The sequence below is a fragment of the Salarias fasciatus genome, chromosome 15 (genome assembly GCF_902148845.1).
Source record: "Salarias fasciatus chromosome 15, fSalaFa1.1, whole genome shotgun sequence".
NCBI lineage: Eukaryota > Metazoa > Chordata > Actinopteri > Blenniiformes > Blenniidae > Salarias > Salarias fasciatus.
In genome coordinates this window covers 17,844,117-17,864,058 of record NC_043759.1, presented here as the reverse complement: position 1 = coordinate 17,864,058, position 19,942 = coordinate 17,844,117, and the positions used below count along the sequence as shown (strand labels likewise).

The window sequence follows — 19,942 nt, the reverse complement described above, 5'->3', positions numbered from 1 at the left end:
AAGTGTGGGAGTGGGGGAGGGGTGGATTATGGCCACACTGCAGAAGTAGGTTGATTCAAAAAAAGGAAAAAAAAAAAATGGGGGGGAGGGGGTAAACTCACTCCGAGTCATCCGAAAATCTTGCAACATTCAAAACAAGTGCATGTCTAGACGACGCCAAATTGTGACTTAGCATACAAGGCTTGCCTGATTCTGAACAGTATGTTATATACCTGCTCGATATAACATCACACACATAGCTGTGTTCCAGCAGAATGAGCCTGTACCCACGAAACCCAAACTACCAACCAGCCCATGCCTGCTACGCTTTGCTTGACTTAGTCTAGTCCCCACCATATATTTATGTGCTGGATGCATGAAACCAATTAACACCTCTGTGTCTACTGATCATGCTACATACTGATATATATCTCTTTACATGTGATATTGACGTACCTCGAATCTGGGGCTCTCTTTCTTAATGGGAATAAGGGGAAACTAGCCTGGTTGAGGGGACTGATGAGTCTCTCGGTCCAGCCGGCTGACTAACTGTCTCTCCTCGCCCTCCGCATCGCTGCCGTCGGCGGCCAGGATGAAGAGCGGAGCCAGCAAGGCCTGGGGGAACAACCAGGACGGGGTGGTGGCCAGCCAGCCCGCCCGTGTGGTGGATGAGCGCGAACAGATGGCCATCAGCGGAGGCTTCATCCGCAGGTAACTCCCAAAGCTTCTAGCAGGCAGGCGACGAGGCGAGTGACTGATTGATTGGTTGGTCGGTTAGTTGAGGACTGGATTGATCAAGTCTCTCAACAAAATACTTGTATTTTCTTCAAACTTATTGATGAGGTAATATCTTCTCTTTGATATGAAGGGCAGTTTCATGGATCAAGTTTCATCCACTCACCCACAGCACTTGACATAAGGAACACTTTGTTTTTATTTTATTTCATTATCTTGTTATTTTAGCTGGTACTATCACAATCACCCCGTCCATGAGAGCTCAGACTCAGGTACGTTTGGTTGTGACTTAACAGTGAGAGGACCGGGACCAAGCCAGTCTCTGCAAAACCTCTTTAAACAAGTTCTTAAGACAAGTACCCAAAAGGCTTGCTGGCTCACTGATTTCTTGAAAGAGTACAAAATTAGACAGTTCCCTGGATGGAGGTTCATTGAATCACTCGAGCCAGCTCTCCACAAACCTGTTTCTGTCCTCGGCCACTTGGGGGCAGCCTTTACACAACTTATTTTGAAATGGAAGGATGACATGGTGTAAAATTGACTTGTATTCAGAAACAGATACAAGAATCTTTTCTGTATTTGCTTCCCTTCATTGCACTCACAAACATATATATTCTACGGGTCGGATGACTCCCAATGAGCATCTGCTGCCAGTGTGTTGTAAACATCTTGAGAGAACACAGACTTAAAAATGCCTAAAAATGCTGGAGTTTTTTTCTTGTTTTTTTTCCTTGAATTTCCATTTTCCAGTATGAAAACAACATGAACAAACCAAAGTCTGAAGGCTTTCAAGTGAAAACATGAAACCATTCTGAGACCGCAGTGTATCATTAGAAAGTCCAGGCGTTAAGTCTCACTCTATCATTTTAGCATAAAAGGAGATTTTGAGGTGGATCTTTGTAAATTTAAAAGTAAAAATAAAAATGAAAAACTGAAAAAGCATTTATTACCATTTCAGTTCTTTAGCGATCCATCCTGATACTGACTTGTTAATGAAATTAATATCAATCAGTGAATCTGTATCAATCAGCCAAGCTGTTTGAAGTTTTAACAATTTGCAGATTTTAAAAATAATGATCTTTGTTTTGACTGAAGAAAAAGCAAAATATTTCATATTTTATTTTCATTTAACTCATTTAGATCAGCATTTTAAAGAAATATTAGTTATATGTGACTGTTAAATCTAACTAAACTCAGCAAACTGTTGCTACATGTTGCTACAACTTTTTCCACCTCGCAATGCAAGCTTACACCACCAGATGGTGTATTGAGTCCTTCAGAGAGACATCAAAGAAATATGTAACCCAATACAAGAAGAGCCTCAAGCTCCAGACTAATGACAGACCGGCTCTAAAATAAACCAACACTGCCACCTCATGTACAAATGAGGATATTTAATATTTTTCCATTCCTTGTGTTCAGGGTAACAGACGATGCCCGGGAAAATGAGATGGACGAGAACCTGGAGCAGGTGGGCGGCATCATCGGTAACCTGCGCCACATGGCCCTGGACATGGGCAACGAGATCGACACCCAGAACCGCCAGATCGACAGGATCATGGAGAAGGTGCGCATGCATGGCAGAGAGTCCTTATTCATTCACAATACATTATGACCCATTATATATAGGTTAAGGTGTTGTTCTAAATTGGTCAACTAAGCCACCCATTGCAAGTCTTGTTAGATAAGACAGTGGTGCTAGTCTCAAGTAGAAGCTATAATTGAACACATTTAAAGGACCAAATACTCACCCTCATCCACTCCTCCCCATTCTCCAGGCTGACTCCAACAAGACCAGGATTGACGAGGCCAACCAGCGCGCCACAAAGATGCTGGGCAGTGGCTAAGCGCCCTGCGCCCGGAGCGTGATCGTGGCTGGCGTCCCGCGCCACACATCGACAGGCGCTGACATGCTTTCATCATGGTATTGACCTTCTAGGTTTGCACACATGCACATATCACCTCCCCTCCCCATTGTAAATGTTGTTCTGTGTGTTGTCTGTCCAGCTTTTTCAAGATGATTGTCCTCGTAAAAAGATGATTTCTTATACTCCGTATATCATTCTTTCCAAAGGTTGTATATAGTGCTGACTTGATGGCTCTCTAGCTCACCTGTGAAGTTTTTATTCTCTTCTCATATATATATGTATATATATATATATATATATATATATATATATATATATATATATATATATATATATATATATATATATATATATGAGAAGTACACTGCTCTGGATGACAAGTATATAATAGGAATGCTATACAAGCTGTTTGTGTTTGTTTTGGTTCTTTTTCCTTTCCGGTATCTCAGTATCGTCTTAGTAAAACTGTGTCATTCCATCTAGGCTACTGTCACGCTCCTTATTTTGGTGTTGTCAGGACATATAAAAAAAAAAAGGGAGAGGACGGATGGAGAAGTTTTTACTAAACGGGCGGCACAGTCGAGGGGGATCGCAAAGAGCACTTACAATCAAAAAAAAAAATGGCAGTCGTTGGTCTATTTTCCTTCATCGCAATCATACTGAGTTACTGTTTAGACAATGTGCAACTAGACTCTCTGTAGCTGTATTAGACATTGCATTCCAAGTGATGTGAATTGTGCGTTTCTCTGCATGACAAATGGTAGATTTTAGTCTTCTAAATAAAACCTGTCTGAAAAATATATATAAAAAAACGATAACATGGCAGTAGCAAATTGACGAAAACGCATGCTCAGTATTAGGACACAGTTGATCGTTCCATACTCCTGCAAGTTTGCAATAGTGCCACTCTTTCTGTCTCGATATATTTACCGACTGTGACCATCTCGTTGTACGATAATGCAAAAGGGATCAAAACGGTGTGTTTGAAGTTGAAACAAAGAAAATAAAATGAAAAAGAAAAAAAAAAAAAAACATGAGGACTTGGGGTTGTATTGCAAAAAAAATTTAAAAAATGACCTGTTTTCTAAATGATTATGCAGTTCAGTGATGAAGATGTTGATTATGTGATGAAAGATGAGGACTGGTTGTGTACTGTAACATAGGTTTTGGATGCTCTGAAAAAAATAAAAATAAACGTTTGCAATGTAAAGCAAAGACGCATATTTCTGAGAGACCTTACTTTTATAAGAAGACTGTACCTGTAAGTTTATTCTCCCCGTGTGGTTTGTTATTGGTAAAAATAATGATACTATTGAATAACCATGGTAACTATACTCTGAAACAAACAAAAAAAAAAATACATACAAAAGGGTTTTTTTGTTGCTTCTGTACTTTAGAGCTATGCACACCAAATCGCCAAAATGTCGAGTAGTTAGAGTAAGGTGATTAAATACCTAAACCTGAATGACACCATAGGTTAAACTGTGAGATTGATGTCCTCAACGCATGTAATATTAAAGACTCCCTCTCTGTATTCTGTCAGTGTGTGAAGTGGTGGACATTTTGTAGCTAGCTGAATTGATTAAAAGTAATAAACCCTGGCCGCGCTGTGTCTGTCGTTATTGCTCACAGGCTTGTGTCTCCCCCTCTGTAGTCCAGGGCGACTTTTACAGACGACATGTCCCCATTTCCCCTGAACAGCCAACCACCCGCTCTTTAAGGGAGGCCAGCAAAGCCTTTGATTAGAGCACTGACAGTCCAGCAGATGGAAGAATTACATCTTCATCTCTCGTGTGGTTTTATTCTGGCCTAAAATACACAGTGAGTGAAATGGAGAAGGAGGAGGACAATGTAGGCTATGAACACTGAAAAGCCAGTGAGACAAAAGGAAAACTTTGTTCAGTGACTTGTTTTGCTGATATTTTGAAAGAAGCAGCTTTTATTTTGAAGTCATGATTGTGTGTCCCTCATCAGTGAAAACACCAACTTGACCAATAGAGAGGAAAACTGAACATCACAACGCTGCTTCTAAATAATAATGAATGAGAACTGAGTACAGACGTGAGCCCAGCCCTTCACAGGAATCCTAATTCTGTCCTGAAAGAATTAATCATCCAAGACTTTTGGATTGTTGAAACTTTATGATGCAACAAATATAATCTAGTCTGGGATAGTCCCCAGGTCACACATTTAAAATACTTGTGTTTGGAGTACGCCTCCTCTCCCCTCGGGTTTCTCCTTTTTGGATCTATTTTGTCTTTTGTGGGTAAATTAAGCTTAAACCAAATCAAACCAATTTTATATATAAAAAAACAGATTTTAGTTGCATGTGGGCCATTTACATGTAGTCGCACACTGACGATGTATCTAAAGAGTTATTTTTTGAAGTTGTGTTTTATTTATAGATTTGCTCAGAAACTTTTGGCTCTCATAAATTTACACTAACAAGTACCGCGATGGGAAGAATAAAAAAGACAGAACACCTGCATCAGTTTCCTCCATCTGACCGAGTGAAGCCTCCGCCCTGAATCTACCTGAATGGATCAAGACCAACTGGACAAAGAAACCAGCAGGGCGGCAGACATCAATTATTCCCAGTTTTCAATGAGGTTTTTACATTTCGAAGAACGTGAGGAGCTCACTGATGGAGCCAAACAGGAATTTCATCCTGCGTTTGATCCATGATTACAATAAATAAGGTAATCAGTGCAAGTTTCCATTAACAAAGTCATAACATCTAGTTGATTTATTGTGCCATAATTTCGTATTTAGGTGCAAATAAAATTGAAGGTGGAATAAAATGAAGGCAAATGAGAGTAAAACATCTGTCTGGATGTCAGAGATGGACTCTGGGGAGCTGATAAGAGCATTTAGGCTCATAAATGATGCTTCGATAAGCTTTAATACGCTTGAATCAATCAGGCTGAATGTACCAGTGCACCTTCACTATGAAGCATTTATATATGATAATATACTCCATGAACCAAATATCAAACATAACGCTGCGCAGACTAATATTTACCATACCATCTTTATTTATAAACACTTTCATACAACCATGGATGGAACACAGTGCTGTACATTTTAAATATAGAACACTAAACAAACAGGAATAAAAAAAAAAAAAAAATCATGAAAACAATGAAATATACTCATGCTGGGTGGAGAGCCAGTGAGTAAAAGAACGCCGATCGTCTGACCTGAGAGACCGAGCAGGAGCTCTGAAAGGTCGGGTGGAGCCGGATCGTTTAAGGATCGAACAAAACAAATTAAAAAAAGATTAAAATGAAGGCCTAAAACACACAGGCCGCCAGTGAAGCGAAGCCTCAGTGGGTGTTGTGTCGTCTCTCATCCGTTCTCCAGTTAAAAGACGCACAGCTGTATTTTGAACCAGCTGGAGACGTGAGAGGGAAGACTGGCCGACTCCGAAGTGACGAGAACCACAGTCCTCCAGACCAGAAGTGAACGACAGGAACCACGGGGACAATTCTTTTTTTTTTTAAATTGAGCTACCCAGGAATTAATGAAGTCGAGGTGTAACCGAGTATTCATCCTTCTGTTTCTGAGGAACATCGACTTGGCTGTCGTCTACAGAACAATGACAGGAGATAGTGGACAACAGGAGAAGCAAAAGAAGGGAGAAAAGAAAAAACACTAAGACTGAGACAGCAGTCAGAACTGTCAATATTTGATCGTTTTGTGAAGAGATTTTATACAGAAAACAATCATGTGAGAAGTTTTTAAAGGCTGATTTTAGGAAGCGGAGCATGAGGCTGTGATGTTTCCAGTCTACATGGAGGTGGGAGCTCCAGCAGCCTCCTCCTGCCTGCTTCTCACTGAGAACTTGATGCCGTAATTGTGGAGCCGGTCGATCAGGCCGGTCTGGCAGAAGGCCGCTCCGGGTGTGTAAACTCCTCCCCTGTCGATGGCAACACACACACACACGCTGAGATAAGAAGGAGGCTCATGGGCGGAGCGTTACAGGGAGGTGGAAACCAGGAGCGACTCCACTGACCTCCTGGGGAGAGAGTGCAGCTCGTTCAGCACCGTGAAGGCCGACTGGACCAAGGCGGAAACCGTGGCGACGTAACCGGGTTCTGTTCCCACAACAGAGAGGGAACCACAGCGAGGAGACACAGGTCTGATTTCAGGCTCGTGCTTTCCAGTGTGGAGGGAACTGCTTAAACCTCCGGGCAGTTTTCTTAAACTTACATTTACTAACCAGATAATTGTCACGATTTTTAGTTTTATTTTCAAACTGTTTGACAATGAAAATATTGGAGCAGACAAGGTGGTCTAACCTGCGCCCACAACCTGTGTGCAGATCTTGGCGTTGGGCCGTCCCTCGGCAGGGTCCGTCCCCTCCGAGTAGCCCTCCCCGTAGAACGTCATGCTGAAGCAGGTGTCCACAATCTGAGAGGACATGGAGAAGAAGACGCATGTCTCACCTCCATGTGTGGAATTAACAGCAATCCTGTCTTTTCAGCTGCTGCCTTAAAGGGAAATCTTTAGGATCAAACTCAAAATAGCTCAGGGAGAACATGCAATACAATTTCAAGAGAAATGAGCAAAATGAGAGCAAAGTAACCTTTAAAAACTTTCAACTCCAAACTTTTAACCTGTTTTTGTGTTTATACTTGATGCTTTTTCAAATAAATCTATAACGAACAGTTGGAAATTATCTTCAGGAAACAGGTTCAACCTGACATTATGTAACTTTCAGCATATTTCCATGAGCTCCTCCTCACTGATGCCGGTGCTATTTCAGTATCAATAAGGCAGCTTTCCAGGGATCGCTGCAGCTTCCTGCTGTTCTACTGAAACAACGTGAGCCTCAGTGGAAAAATCACAACCAGCCACTTTTTTAAAGGAAAAATTAGAGAGATGGCCTTTGATAGTTTGACACTTATCAAGGTTATCCAGAGGTCAAGCTGAGCCTGTTTCTGACACTCCTAACTTTAAATGAAGTGCACTCTAATCAACTTTGAGGGTCGAGTCTCTCTGAAGGGACAGGAAGCCACCACAGAAATCACATTCAACTGATCCAATCGTCCCTCTGTTTCATCAGTCACACACTGTGAGCAGTGGTAAATGGCTGACTGTAAAAAAACACCCAAGTACAAACAGACCTGTGCAGACAAAATGTACGGACTTTAAATGATTTCAGAACGACTTTGTTTACCACTTCTGATCAGTCATGACTTCATTCAGCAAACAACATATGTGTGTATGTAATAACTGTGTTACCTGTTTTGTAGTTGGACCGGCTTTGGAGAACAAACCAAAGGAGAAGAATGATGGAAACTTCAAAACAAAAGAAATAAACAGGGTCAGATACTGTACAAAAGCTAAAATATGATCTTAATTAAGCAATGTTCACTAATGATGTCAAAATCAATCTGCAATATTATTTTGGTGTATGCACCCTTTAAAGTGCTTCTTTGTTTATGGAAGAAACTCGTGAGGGGGACACACCATCGCTGCTCTTCTCCGTGCAGAAGAAAATATTCACTAATAAACGCTGGCTGTAGGTTTTGGATTTGTTTTCCTGTGCTGCAGAATAAAGTTGGAGCTAATCAGACGCCCTCCAGCGACCGATACATGACGGACGAGCAGCTTCATATCTCACCTCCTTAAAATTCTCCACACACGTCCCGGCATCTATATACAGAACGCATTTCCTCTCTCTGGCGTTACTGCTGACCACTAAACCCGATTACACCCTGAAGGAAACACACGAGCCATCAGGGAGCTGCAGGCACGGTGCTGGCTGGAGAACGGGGGCTCGGACCACGCCCTGTGGCGGCTCACCTGACTTCAATCAATCTTAGTAAAGATAAAACTACTATATTCAGGTCTACAAAGAACCTCAGGCTGAGCAGTGCGGACACACAGCTGAGACACAGGGCTGAGCTGAACTCACTGTAGTGAGCAGTTTCCTTCCCAGGCTGAATTTGACCATGACCCAGAAGAGGAGGCCGCCGCACAGGAGCTTGATCACAGAGAGGAGGCCGCCGACGCCAACGAAGGCGCTGTACTGGACCTGTGGAGGCGAGGGGGAGAGGCGGAGGAGGGAGGAAGCGCGGAGATGATAACGAGGGAAATTAATGGTGACAGGATCGGGGGAGGGGGGGGGGAAGATAAGGAGGGGGAGATTAGAGGTGCGCGAGAGAGAGGGAGAGGAAATGAGCAATGACGGACAAGAAATGAGCGGAGACGGGAGCGCAGTGATTAAAAAGTGGAAGTGGAGGATGGAGGGAAAGTGTGGAGGTGAGGGAAGGAAGTGAATGAGTGACGAAGGGGAGGAGAGGAAAGGCGTCAGAGGGAGTAATGAGTGGTGGGGGACGAAGTGACGAATCGCTACACATGACTCAACATTTTTTTCCACGCAGCTGGTAGATGGTGGCCTAAACAACCTAATGAGATAACTTTCATTAAGGCCGCCGTCTCCGGCTGGATCCGGATCAGGAAACCCACAGCTGACCCGGTGACGGCAGGAGCAGCAGAGCAAGAGAAAAAAATCTCCTCAGTGTGGGTGGAGAAGTCGATTCCCCAGAGTCAAAACTGAGTCGGAAAAAAAAAAAATAAAAGAAATGACCCTCTCTCTGGGTGCTGCACACTGAATCTGCATTAAAAAAATTTAACAAAGAACAAATTCCTGACAAAAATCAACGAGTGGCAATGAGGAAGGACTCTCCCAGAATTTTATTAGAGATTTTCTGAATGATAATGCTGAGTTGTGCCTGAGGTCTGAGCCCAATCACCTTTTATCATCAAAATCTCCTCAAACTGCAGAATACCATAAAACTCTACAATACCTCTGTCTGCCTGCAGGGGGCAGTGTTGAGTACAGGCTACATGTTTTACTGCTGCTTTTCTTCTCTGCTGAGGCAATAATTCATCTGTTTTGGATGACTGCAAGTAATGAAAATGTAGGATTTCATTAATGAAACATTTAGAAAATATACACTACTTTCAGCTTGGGTGTGGCATGAAGAAAAATCTGATATGAGATATGAAACAGTAATCAGTGTGCAAGCTGGTAATAAACAGAAAATTTAAGCTCTTTCATATATACTATATTTACAAATTTACCTGTGAAACAGTCACTATGGAAATATAAATATAATTATTTATTCAAAACGTATTCATGCAAAACAAAGTCACTGAAGTATTTAAACTGAACATCAGAAATACATTAGTAAACTCTGAACTTATGCTTAAAATACCTGAGGTTTTCAGGACTATTAAAGTCATATGTTGCCAGATAACAATGAAAATGAAAACTGGGGTTTTATTTTACAATAAACTTCATTGGATCCTGTAGAGAACTTTCCTCCAACTAACTCAAAACACAGGACAAACAGAGACACACGCATTTTCTTCAATTTGGGGTCACTAGTCAGTCTCAAATGTTTTTGACTGTGGGGATCTCTGGAGAAAACCCACACATACCGAGGTACAACACGCAAACTCGACACAGGATGAGACGGACCGACAGACGAACAGAAAACAGTCGTGTGAGGTGATGGTCGTGGGTCTTACTGGCGACTGCTGCTGCTCCTCATAAAGGAAACGTTGGGTTCTCCGAACAACGGAAGGGTCCGATCCCATAAAGGGGATGACGTACTGCTGCATCTCTTTACTGAAAAACAGAAAACCTCTGGACACACACACACACAAATACACATATTACTCCCAACAGAAAGCAAGAGTGATCTGTCCTCACCAAACCTGTCTCTGCCTGCAGCCTCAGCACTGTAGCATTCAAGCTCATTTCATCCATTGACAGCCTCCTAAATCTGTCTCTCCATCCCTGCCAGGCCCTGCGTTCCACTCAAATCTCATTACGATGAATATAAGTCACTCTGCGAGACGGTTAAAGTCTGCAAACTGCAGAGCTACAATCCTGCAGAAACGGTGCCAGAGTGAGCGCCACATTTTCATACTGACTTCAAAGCCCTGAAGTTAAACTGACAAGAGTACATCAAGACGCATTTGTACCACCAGATTTATTCAATCAGGACTGCAGTGTACTACTTTTATAGGACAGTAATTGTAATTAGAGTGGTATTCAGGGTTGGTTAAATTAAAAAAAAAAGGTACATAAATATCAGTGGGGATTTACTTTCTGCTCCGCGGAGTAAATTTGATTTACCTTGTACTTGGCTTCTTCGCTGCCAGACCCCATGTTCCAATAAAGTGAAGTGTCTCAGCCAGACAGTAATCGCTCTCTTATTGCCTCACCTCTTTTCCACTTTGGCTCCAACACGCGGCAGCGGCTTGTGGCCAAACTTCTTCCTCAGCTGGCGGAGGGACCCGCTGTCTGCGAAGCCGTAAACTGCAGACTGCCAGGTGGCGTCGTGGCCAGACGTGCCCTGCAAGATCACGTCACTGTGAGGGAAATCGACGATACACGGAACGCTCCTCCATTTAAAACTCAGATGCTCCATGAGGACCAACTAAAGGCTGTAACTTCATTAGAGCAGCTTTTCATGATTTATGGTTTAAAAAGTTCTTCATCATTCTACGGCTGGTCCGGCAGCACTGGACCTGCTGACACACAGCACCGAGTGCTTGTCATTTGACACCAGCCTCATCCTGTTTACTGATGACCATATCAAGAAATCTACGAAGAGGTCATTTAAACAAGACACATGTCCATTTACACTCTGTGTGTAGTTTGTCACAGCATTGTGAAGCCTGAGACTTTTTTTTAAGCAGATAATCTAATTTTTTAAGCCACATTTAATATACACATTTAACCTATGTTTTACATAGACAATAAAAACCAAATAGACATAACATTATAGGAGGTGAACTGAATCTCTTCTTCATGGCACCTGTCAGTAGGTGGGACCTGTCAGGCAGCAGGGGAACAGTTTTTCTTCAAAGTTGACTATAAGCAGATACAATGGACCAAGACTAAAAACTGCGATCTACTAAAACCACAAGAAAGGAAATGTGATCCAGATAAGAAGTGAAAGCTGTCAGTCGTGGTCTAATCCCACAAATCAAACTCCTGCAGAGGTCAAAGCGAGTTCTGATGCCAGTTTGTTGTGTAATGGGTGTCTGAAATCACTACAAGAACATTCAGAACTGGACCACTTCAATAACAAGTAAGACTAATGGATCACGGTTCCTTTAAGATCATGTGAATGGGAAAGTACAGGGCACCACTAAGCATTGTGGGAAGAAGGGAAGTCAGTGGTGGCCGTGTGAAGCTCTGCCAGAAAACCTTTGGTCCATCCATCTGTGAAGATATTCATTTGACTTGCAGTACCTACCTACGCACAACAACTAGTTTGACGTTGCCTTGGATTAAAATCTTAATCCGATCCAGCAAACAAGTCCAACCCATGCAGGCTCCACTTAACAAAGGACTTAAAGGATCTGCTGTATCTCTCAATGTTTGACATGTTTCCTCTCGATTGGTGCAGGACACTGCAGTACTGCTGCACACTCGTTCGCTATTGGGATTTCTTAAAATGGATTGTAGGGAAAAATGGATTGTAGGGAAATAAACTAAGAAAAAGTTGCGTGTATGCAGGTGCGGTTTCTGACCGCTGCACTTTACCGGAACACAATTCCTGCCATGTGCCTCAAGTGATAACACCACATTTACATTGCAGGTAAATGTGCTAATCTGAAATTGATGAAAATATGAAAATCGAAATATTGAGGTCTGTTTCAGAATTTACAGACACACACAACTCTCCATAGAAAGAACCTAAAGCTCAAAATAGAAACAGATATAATCTCACTGCAAGGAAAGAATGTTAATTGCTACAGCGTTGTATGGCTCAGAAGGGTTTTTTTTTTTTTTTCCAAGTCAGAAAATTTGATTCAAAGGGAACTAAAGCATTCCAGCAGTCCAACAAGGAGAACCAGTGGTGAACCGAAAGTTTTCCTTAGATGTGTTTGTTGGTATGTGTGGTTGACTGTTTCTCTCTGTTTGCTCTGTGATGAACTGGAGGGAGGGATGAAGCGGTATAGATGACGAATGAATGAATGAATGAATGAATGAATGAATGAATGAATGAATGAGGGCTGTGGTTTGGAATTGAATGCTGTGGTGGTTCGGATTACCTCAGGTCCACTGATAATGTCCAGGAAGCTCTCCACTGCTGTCAGAGTTCCTAAAATGCACAGATCGCACAAAAAGATTTTCAAAAAAAGTTCAAGAGCTCCAATGAGCAGAGAAAAATCTGTGCAAAAATACAATACAAAGAGTGAAGTCCAGGTTGTGTTTCCCACCTTTGAACTGCCTCTGTGTGTAGATAATACCCAGATCGGCTGGAATGGAGTCAAAGCCGCAGCTGCCGATCACATACACTCCTCTGTCCAAGGCTTTACTGTGATACTCCAGCTGCATGCGCTCCAGGAACTGTGGGGAGTATATGCACAAGCACAAACAAGTCAGTCATTGCAAAAAAGAAATAAAAAAATGCACTCACTCTTCGGTATCCAAATATTCACTTCCTGCTCACTACATCCTACCTGAGGCTCCCCGCAGATGTCCAAGTAGTGAGCTCCATTCTCTATGCAAGCTCGGACCACTGGCTCTCCATAAAACCTGTACTGGGAGGAGATGGACAGAGTAAAGACACGTATATGCAATTTATTGCGTTCATAGTACAGGTTGTGTAAAGCAGCATCTCGAACTTACTGGTCCAACACAGTTGAGAATCACCACACCTTGCTGACACATGACGGCCAGCGACTCCTCGACAGACACATCCGCAACAATGATTTCAATGTCTGTCCTCAGCTCCGGCATCGCTGACAAGAGAACAGAAAGGAGAAATATGTCACTGACAGTAAAGTCAATCCGAGGTCTGAACCTTGGATGTGTGATATTATATCGCAATAAACACCTGTAAGAGTTCCATTGAAACATGAAAGTATAATAGACAAGTTTTTTTATTGTCAGTTACTTCATAAAATCACCTAATCTCAAAATATCATAAATGTTAGCTTGGATTATATCTTCATTTGTGCAGTAGAGATGAAATGAATTTGTGTGTCAGGGAAAGTAAACCTGACAGTCATCATGGGAACCACTGCTGACTCAGCAGTTCTCAATCACAGCCTTCGCAGAGAGGGTAATTCCCAAAAGATGACTGTTGAAAGAGCTGCGTTTAGATTCATGGAAAGCTGACTAGAAGAAGCGTCAGTCTGAGGAGAAGTTGGTCATTTAGAAAGTTGACGGAGCCTCACAAGGACCAGACTGAGGGTAGACTAAGATCGTCACGAGCCTGGAAACAGAGATGGACTGGACCAAAGAGGAGTGAAGAGGCTGTTTCGAATCCAGAGTGAAGGGTCCCAAATGCCTTTTCTCTTATCTGCTGACAAGCTGTATGGAGGAGATGCTGCTTTCCTGTTCCAGCAAGATTTCCCAGCTCTCCACTGTGCCCATATACCCCAGAGCGGCCTTACTGAGCTGTGATTGGCCGGTCGTTTAGCCTGACCTGACCCCTGCAGACAGGCTGTGAGTTTTTGTCAAGAGAAAACAGAGAGATTTCACAGCCAGATGAGACGAAGGCTGCCGTCAAAGAAACACACCTGCGGGTTGATCTTGTCCGTTCCACTAAACACGAATGCAAGACATCGTGCAAAAAGATTGAGTACATTTAAACATTAAGAATAAATATTATAGTACTGCAGGACATTAAGGTGAAATTTGACAGAAACGTTTTGTCTTAGTTTGAGAAAATGATCTAAGTGCATTGACAAGTGGAATATAGTTACTACTGATGCTATTGCTTTAATATACCCAATTCGGATACTTATTAATACTACTGATAATTATCCAAATATAATGAGTCAGGAGGGCACTGTAAAACCTACATAAATTTGGAGGAATATCTGTGAAGTCTGAAGAGTCATACTGTATGTATTGTAAAAACAAAAGATAAAAATTATCATGTAAAAAATGACAATTAATCGGACCAATGTCCAGCAGTACGTTTCAAGACCTTTATTTACCACAAACACAAGTATAAACAGCTCAACGAGCATTGAAACAAATGTGTTTTGCACCTGTTCCAGTCTGACACATAATCAATGGTGATCATAAAAATTAAGATTAAAAACAGCTTAGAGATTAGAGCAAGTCCAAATGAATGTGAGTGACCTGCTAGCGTTTCAATAGAGCTTGTAGATGTGAGGCCGCGCAATTACATTTAGAGTTCAATTCCAGCTGCAGTGTGTGTGGAGTGAGGTGGTTTGGCTGCAGGGGGCTCCAGCCTGACAGCGGACACTGAGCTAACAGCTAGCCGCTCTGCAGGACACTCCGTCCCGGAGACCTACCCAGCTTCTCCGCGGTTCGTCTCAGCACGTCCTCCAAGCGCGGTCTGCTTCTGCCGGCCACGGCCCATTTCAGAAGGCCAGTACCCTCCGCTGCACACCGTGCCACCTCTTCCACCACAAACTGTCCGGTGAAGCCGGTAGCACCGAAAATAACAATGTGATACGGCCTGTCAGTCGCCATTGTTTTCGTGTTTTTAAACAACTTTATGGCAGTGTGCAGGTTTACTTTAAGGTCCCGCCCATTACGCAGGGATGTTAGGTTGATTCTGTCCGATGATTGGCTGAGCAATGAACGTAACAGTGATGACGTATGAATGGCACCAGTGGGAATCGACGCCACATTGAAGCGATACGTCAACGCGTCCGCCATTTTGGACCGGGCAAGAAATCGCACTACAGGAGTTTCATTCACAATATGCCTTCATTAGGATCAGGACAGCTAGTGATTAAACACACACACACACACACACACACACACACACACACACACACAGTCAGAGACAGGTGTGTATTTACTCTCCGAATTACTTACATTAGACTGTTAATTAGACTGCACTGGTAAAAAGGTTTTTTTTACACATTTCAGCTTCGAACATGTTAAGTTCACCAACTTTTCAATACTGAGAAAAAGCAGCTATAAAAGCTAACAAAATACAGAGACACTGACAATGAGTATGCGCTATGTATTTCAAAGGACTGTAAGGATGCATCATACTGAGGCCGCAGAGGGTCCCTACAAAAAAAAAAGTAAAAAGAAAAAAAAATAGCCCAACCATGTGGGTAAATGTGTTTTCTTGCCAAATGAAGATTCTGAGTTTTTTCAAACATGCATAAGGACATCTGGTCCATTACATAAACATTTAGATTTTATAGATTTGTTGACCTGACAGTTGTTTTTTTTTTAACTCCTGTCAGTCAGAATTTGTCATCTGTCCTGACCAAAGAAATGAACTGTGAGTAAATAGTATAAAGACAAACTGGTTAGGATTTTAACTTTTTGTCAGGCAGACAGTAACTCAAAGAGAAACCACTTTACACAATGCATTTTTTCCAGGAATTTGTGAAAGCAATTTTACCAACTGAAGTCTGAATAAAAAAAAAAAAAAACACTTTGAACATTTCTGCATTTTAAGCTTAGAGTTCATTAAAAGCAGCATTCACTAGTTCTTTTTTTTTTCCAGGAGGCATTTTACATTTTCTAAACTGTCAGTATCTGAATTATTCATATTTGCAACTATTCATGTCAAAACATGTTTTTTCTTTCTAAAATATTAAAGACTTGCATAACAATATTTCTACACATACATTTTTTGGGGAAATAATGGAGAATGTGAACTGGGTTCAGAGATCTCAAACTCAGATCCTGGAGGGAGGCAGCCTTCCATTTCAACACACCTGAATCTCACGAAAGTTCCATCAAGATTGAGCAGAAAGCCGAGCGTCACTGCAATCAGCTGTGTTGAAGCAGGGAGACATGGAAAACATGCAGGGCTGCAGTCCTCCAGGAATGGAGTTTGAGACCTCTAAACAACCGTCATGAGACAAGTTAGTTTTTGCTTATGTGTTGCAGCAATAGTCATCCCCCAATAACCCCATTCGTCAATACAAAATTAAGCATTGCCCTAGATCAAACCATCCTAGTGTGCAGTGGCTCTATTTAACAGCACATGAACTCAAACCACTTATCTTGACATATTTAAGGGGATTTTGCAAAATACACTTTTAAATCTCAAGTACCCCCACTTGAGAACCACTGACCTAGAAGCTACTGCAAACATTTCCAAGCAGCTCAGACAAAAATACTTTATTCTGGGCCAAACACAAAGTAGGAACACCACAACCTGACATATTTTTGAAATGAAGAAAGGAAGCATGTAGTCATTCAGCAAATCTTTATTTATGACATCAATATAGGACATATGGAGAAAAAAAAAAATCTGCTCAATACTCCTCTCCCTCGTCTTCCTCTGCTGCACTATCCGTTCCAACCTCCTCATAATCCTTCTCCAGGGCGGCCATGTCCTCTCTGGCCTCGGAGAACTCTCCCTCCTCCATACCCTCGCCCACATACCAGTGCACAAAGGCTCGTTTGGCATACATCAAGTCGAACTTGTGGTCAAGCCGAGCCCAGGCCTCTGCAATGGCAGTGGTGTTGCTCAGCATGCACACAGCTCTTTGCACCTTTGCCAGATCACCACCAGGAACCACAGTGGGGGGCTGGTAGTTGATGCCCACCTTAAAACCAGTGGGGCACCAGTCCACGAACTGGATGGAACGCTTGGTTTTGATGGCCGCGATGGCTGCGTTCACGTCTTTTGGCACCACATCACCACGGTACAGGAGGCAGCAGGCCATGTATTTACCGTGGCGAGGGTCACATTTCACCATCTGATTGGCTGGCTCGAAGCAGGCGTTGGTGATCTCGGATACTGAGAGCTGCTCATGGTAAGCCTTCTCAGCGGAGATGACGGGGGCGTAGGTGGCCAGCGGGAAGTGGATGCGAGGGTATGGCACCAAGTTGGTCTGGAACTCGGTCAGATCAACATTGAGGGCACCGTCAAAACGAAGGGATGCGGTGATGGAGGACACAATCTGACTGATCAGCCTGTTCAGGTTGGTGTAAGTAGGACGCTCAATGTCGAGGTTCCTACGGCAAATATCATAGATGGCCTCATTATCTACCATGAAGGCACAGTCGGAGTGCTCCAGGGTGGTGTGGGTGGTCAGGATGGAGTTGTAGGGCTCCACCACAGCAGTGGACACCTGGGGAGCTGGGTAGATGGAGAACTCCAGCTTGGACTTCTTCCCATAGTCCACAGACAGACGCTCCATCAGCAGAGAGGTGAAGCCAGACCCGGTGCCACCACCGAAGCTGTGGAAGACCAGGAAACCCTGAAGACCAGTGCACTGGTCAGCCTGCAGACACAGCAGAGAACTGTTACTGTACTGGTCATTTTCAGGGAATAATTTAAGACCACTCCAAAACAACTTGCCATTTTACGGATCCTGTCCAGAACCAGGTCAATGATCTCCTTGCCGATGGTGTAATGTCCACGGGCGTAGTTGTTGGCAGCGTCCTCCTTGCCAGTGATCAGCTGCTCAGGGTGGAACAGCTGGCGGTAAGTCCCAGTGCGCACCTCATCTAATAAGACGAAAGGTCATCGAGTCAACTGATCAGTTTTACAGTTTCTCACTTTAGCGACGATCCTTACCGATGACGGAGGGCTCCAGGTCCACAAATACCGCTCTGGGGACATGCTTCCCAGCACCGGTCTCGCTGAAGAATGTGTTGAACGAGTCATCTCCTCCACCAATGGTTTTATCGCTGGGCATCTGACCGTCTGGCTGGATCCCATGCTCAAGGCAGTACAACTCCCAGCATGCATTTCCGATCTGGACTCCAGCCTGGCCAACGTGGATAGAGATGCACTCACGCTGTGGAAAGAGGAGGAAGAAACTCAATCATGGATGTTTTATTAGTTTATTCAAGGTGAGATGAGGGAGTCGGGGGGGGGGCATCAAACTTATGAGACAGCGCTGCCTCACATTTGTGAATAATCCCCCTCCTGGAGACTGAAGTCCCAAATCAACCCAGCCTATAAGCCGGGAGGAGGTGACCTCATGGAAACTTCAAAAGCAGCCGAAATTCCAGACACAGCGGATAGAAACAATGTGCCGACGCTCTCTCTCTGAGCCCATTATCGTCACCACACACAAAAAATGTGGCAAAAAGAGAGAGAGACAAAGCCAGAGCAAACACTGCAGTATTCAAGTGGACAGTCAGTCCAGATTTAACCTGCTGAGTGTTACTCATCACATGTCAGGCCCGGGTCAATGCAAGGTCCTAATAGGAAGAAAAAGGCTCTTTTGTTAAGAATCAGACACCAGAACATCATGACTAGTCACCTGACATGTTTCTCAGGCATTCACCCTCCACGTTTAACCCTTTTCTAAAGATATAGCCAAGAGGATGTTTACTTCAGGCATTTAATGTACTTTGAGAACAATCCCTCTCTCATCAAGGTTCAATGATTAGACAAACACAGCTGCAGCTGATTAAAGAGATGCATTAGAAGAAGAGCAGACTGAACACACTCCCAACCCTGCAAGATTAAACCTCTGAAGTTTTCTGTGAACGGGGTTTGTTCAAAAAGCCTGTGGTTGCAGTTTCATAAAGGCCTGGCCCCCACAAAGAGGGAGAGCTTCAGGCTGAATGAACATTGACCTTAGCAAACTGGGTCAACAAGTGCAGAGAAAGCAAAACCTGAACTTGAGCACGAGGCATTACAGCAAAATTTAAACTTCAAAAATATCATGTTTTGAGTCCAAATCCATACTAAAATACAGGATGATTAAAAAAAAAAAAATCTTTAGATTCAACTAGTTAAAAACAACCCGTTTGAGAGGAGTCATTAAAACTCCGAACTCACCATGTTTCCTGAAGTTGAGGGGTTTTATTTTCTTAAGTAGAGGAATGAGGAAGAGGCAGAATGAACTCCCACAGATGGCCTTCAATGCGTCCTGAGTGAGAGTGAATGGAGAAGTGCAGCTGGAAGGGCGTTCTTATAACAAGTTCAAGGCTTATCTCATTGGTGCAAAGTGCCACAGGCCCAAATCCTATTGGTTAGAATGTGGATCACTTTGGTTGACACTCCCAGAACTGATTAAAGTGAAGGAACTCAGCTGACTGCTTGTTTTACTTACTGGCTTTACAATGTCTGCAAAGTAAATAAAACTAGCTTGTAATGTAATCCAAAACCCACATCCAGAACAGAACACACTCAAGATCAGATGGTGTCTTCTTTTTTTTTTAAACAACTGTCAATTGCCACTTAAAATTGCAGCATGACTGAGTTTAATTCAAAAATCAATAAATACTCTGTTCTGCAGTGTGTTTTTTATATTATTCTTATTTCTGTTCTTTAATTCTCCCGGCACATCAGCCTGCTGACATGTGAGCAGTGATCTGTGTCGAACCGGCGCAGAGAGTTCTGATCCTGCAGGGCCGCATTCCTCCACAGATTCAAGGTGTTCTCAGCTGGGTGTCA

At 43.0% G+C, this 19,942-nt stretch overlaps 3 protein-coding genes across 3 annotated transcripts in view; 1 reads left to right on the top strand and 2 right to left on the bottom strand.

Moving 5' to 3' along the window:
• The window catches only part of snap25a (synaptosome associated protein 25a), a 31,535-nt gene extending 28,791 nt beyond the window's left edge, over window positions 1–2,744 (top strand). The window contains exons 6-8 of the mRNA XM_030109557.1: window positions 571–690; window positions 2,137–2,281; window positions 2,493–2,744. Of these exons, the coding sequence (XP_029965417.1) occupies window positions 571–690; window positions 2,137–2,281; window positions 2,493–2,561 (334 nt within the window). The 3' untranslated portion in view covers window positions 2,562–2,744. The remainder of the gene's footprint in view (window positions 1–570; window positions 691–2,136; window positions 2,282–2,492) is intronic.
• A 2,856-nt stretch (window positions 2,745–5,600) lies between these two features.
• LOC115401601 (saccharopine dehydrogenase-like oxidoreductase) lies at window positions 5,601–15,117 on the bottom strand. The gene is made up of 12 exons (XM_030109879.1): window positions 14,895–15,117; window positions 13,252–13,364; window positions 13,083–13,163; window positions 12,840–12,969; window positions 12,672–12,721; window positions 10,830–10,960; window positions 10,128–10,245; window positions 8,506–8,625; window positions 7,830–7,886; window positions 6,884–6,995; window positions 6,598–6,679; window positions 5,601–6,501 (listed from the first exon to the last, which is right to left on the bottom strand). The coding sequence occupies exons 1-12, from the start codon at window positions 15,073–15,075 to the stop codon at window positions 6,372–6,374; spliced, it is 1,305 nt and encodes a 434-aa protein (XP_029965739.1). The 5' UTR covers window positions 15,076–15,117; the 3' UTR covers window positions 5,601–6,371.
• A 1,654-nt stretch (window positions 15,118–16,771) lies between these two features.
• Window positions 16,772–19,440, bottom strand: LOC115401600 (tubulin alpha-1C chain-like). Its single transcript, XM_030109878.1, has 4 exons — window positions 19,325–19,440; window positions 18,107–18,329; window positions 17,888–18,036; window positions 16,772–17,810 (listed from the first exon to the last, which is right to left on the bottom strand). The coding sequence occupies exons 1-4, from the start codon at window positions 19,325–19,327 to the stop codon at window positions 16,836–16,838; spliced, it is 1,350 nt and encodes a 449-aa protein (XP_029965738.1). The 5' UTR covers window positions 19,328–19,440; the 3' UTR covers window positions 16,772–16,835.
• Between the last annotated feature and the right edge of the window lie 502 nt (window positions 19,441–19,942).

Coding starts and splice junctions, on each gene's coding strand:
- LOC115401601 (XM_030109879.1), bottom strand. CDS start 15,075: ATGGCGACTGACAGGCCGTATCACATTGTTATTTTCGGTGCTACCGGC. Junction 13,164..13,251: donor TTCTCAACTGTGTTGGACCA/GTAAGTTCGAGA, acceptor ATCTCCTCCCAG/TACAGGTTTTATGGAGAGCC. Junction 12,970..13,082: donor ACATCTGCGGGGAGCCTCAG/GTAGGATGTAGT, acceptor TACTCCCCACAG/TTCCTGGAGCGCATGCAGCT.
- LOC115401600 (XM_030109878.1), bottom strand. Junction 18,037..18,106: donor CCTGGAGCCCTCCGTCATCG/GTAAGGATCGTC, acceptor TCGTCTTATTAG/ATGAGGTGCGCACTGGGACT. Junction 17,811..17,887: donor TGGACAGGATCCGTAAAATG/GCAAGTTGTTTT, acceptor CTGTGTCTGCAG/GCTGACCAGTGCACTGGTCT.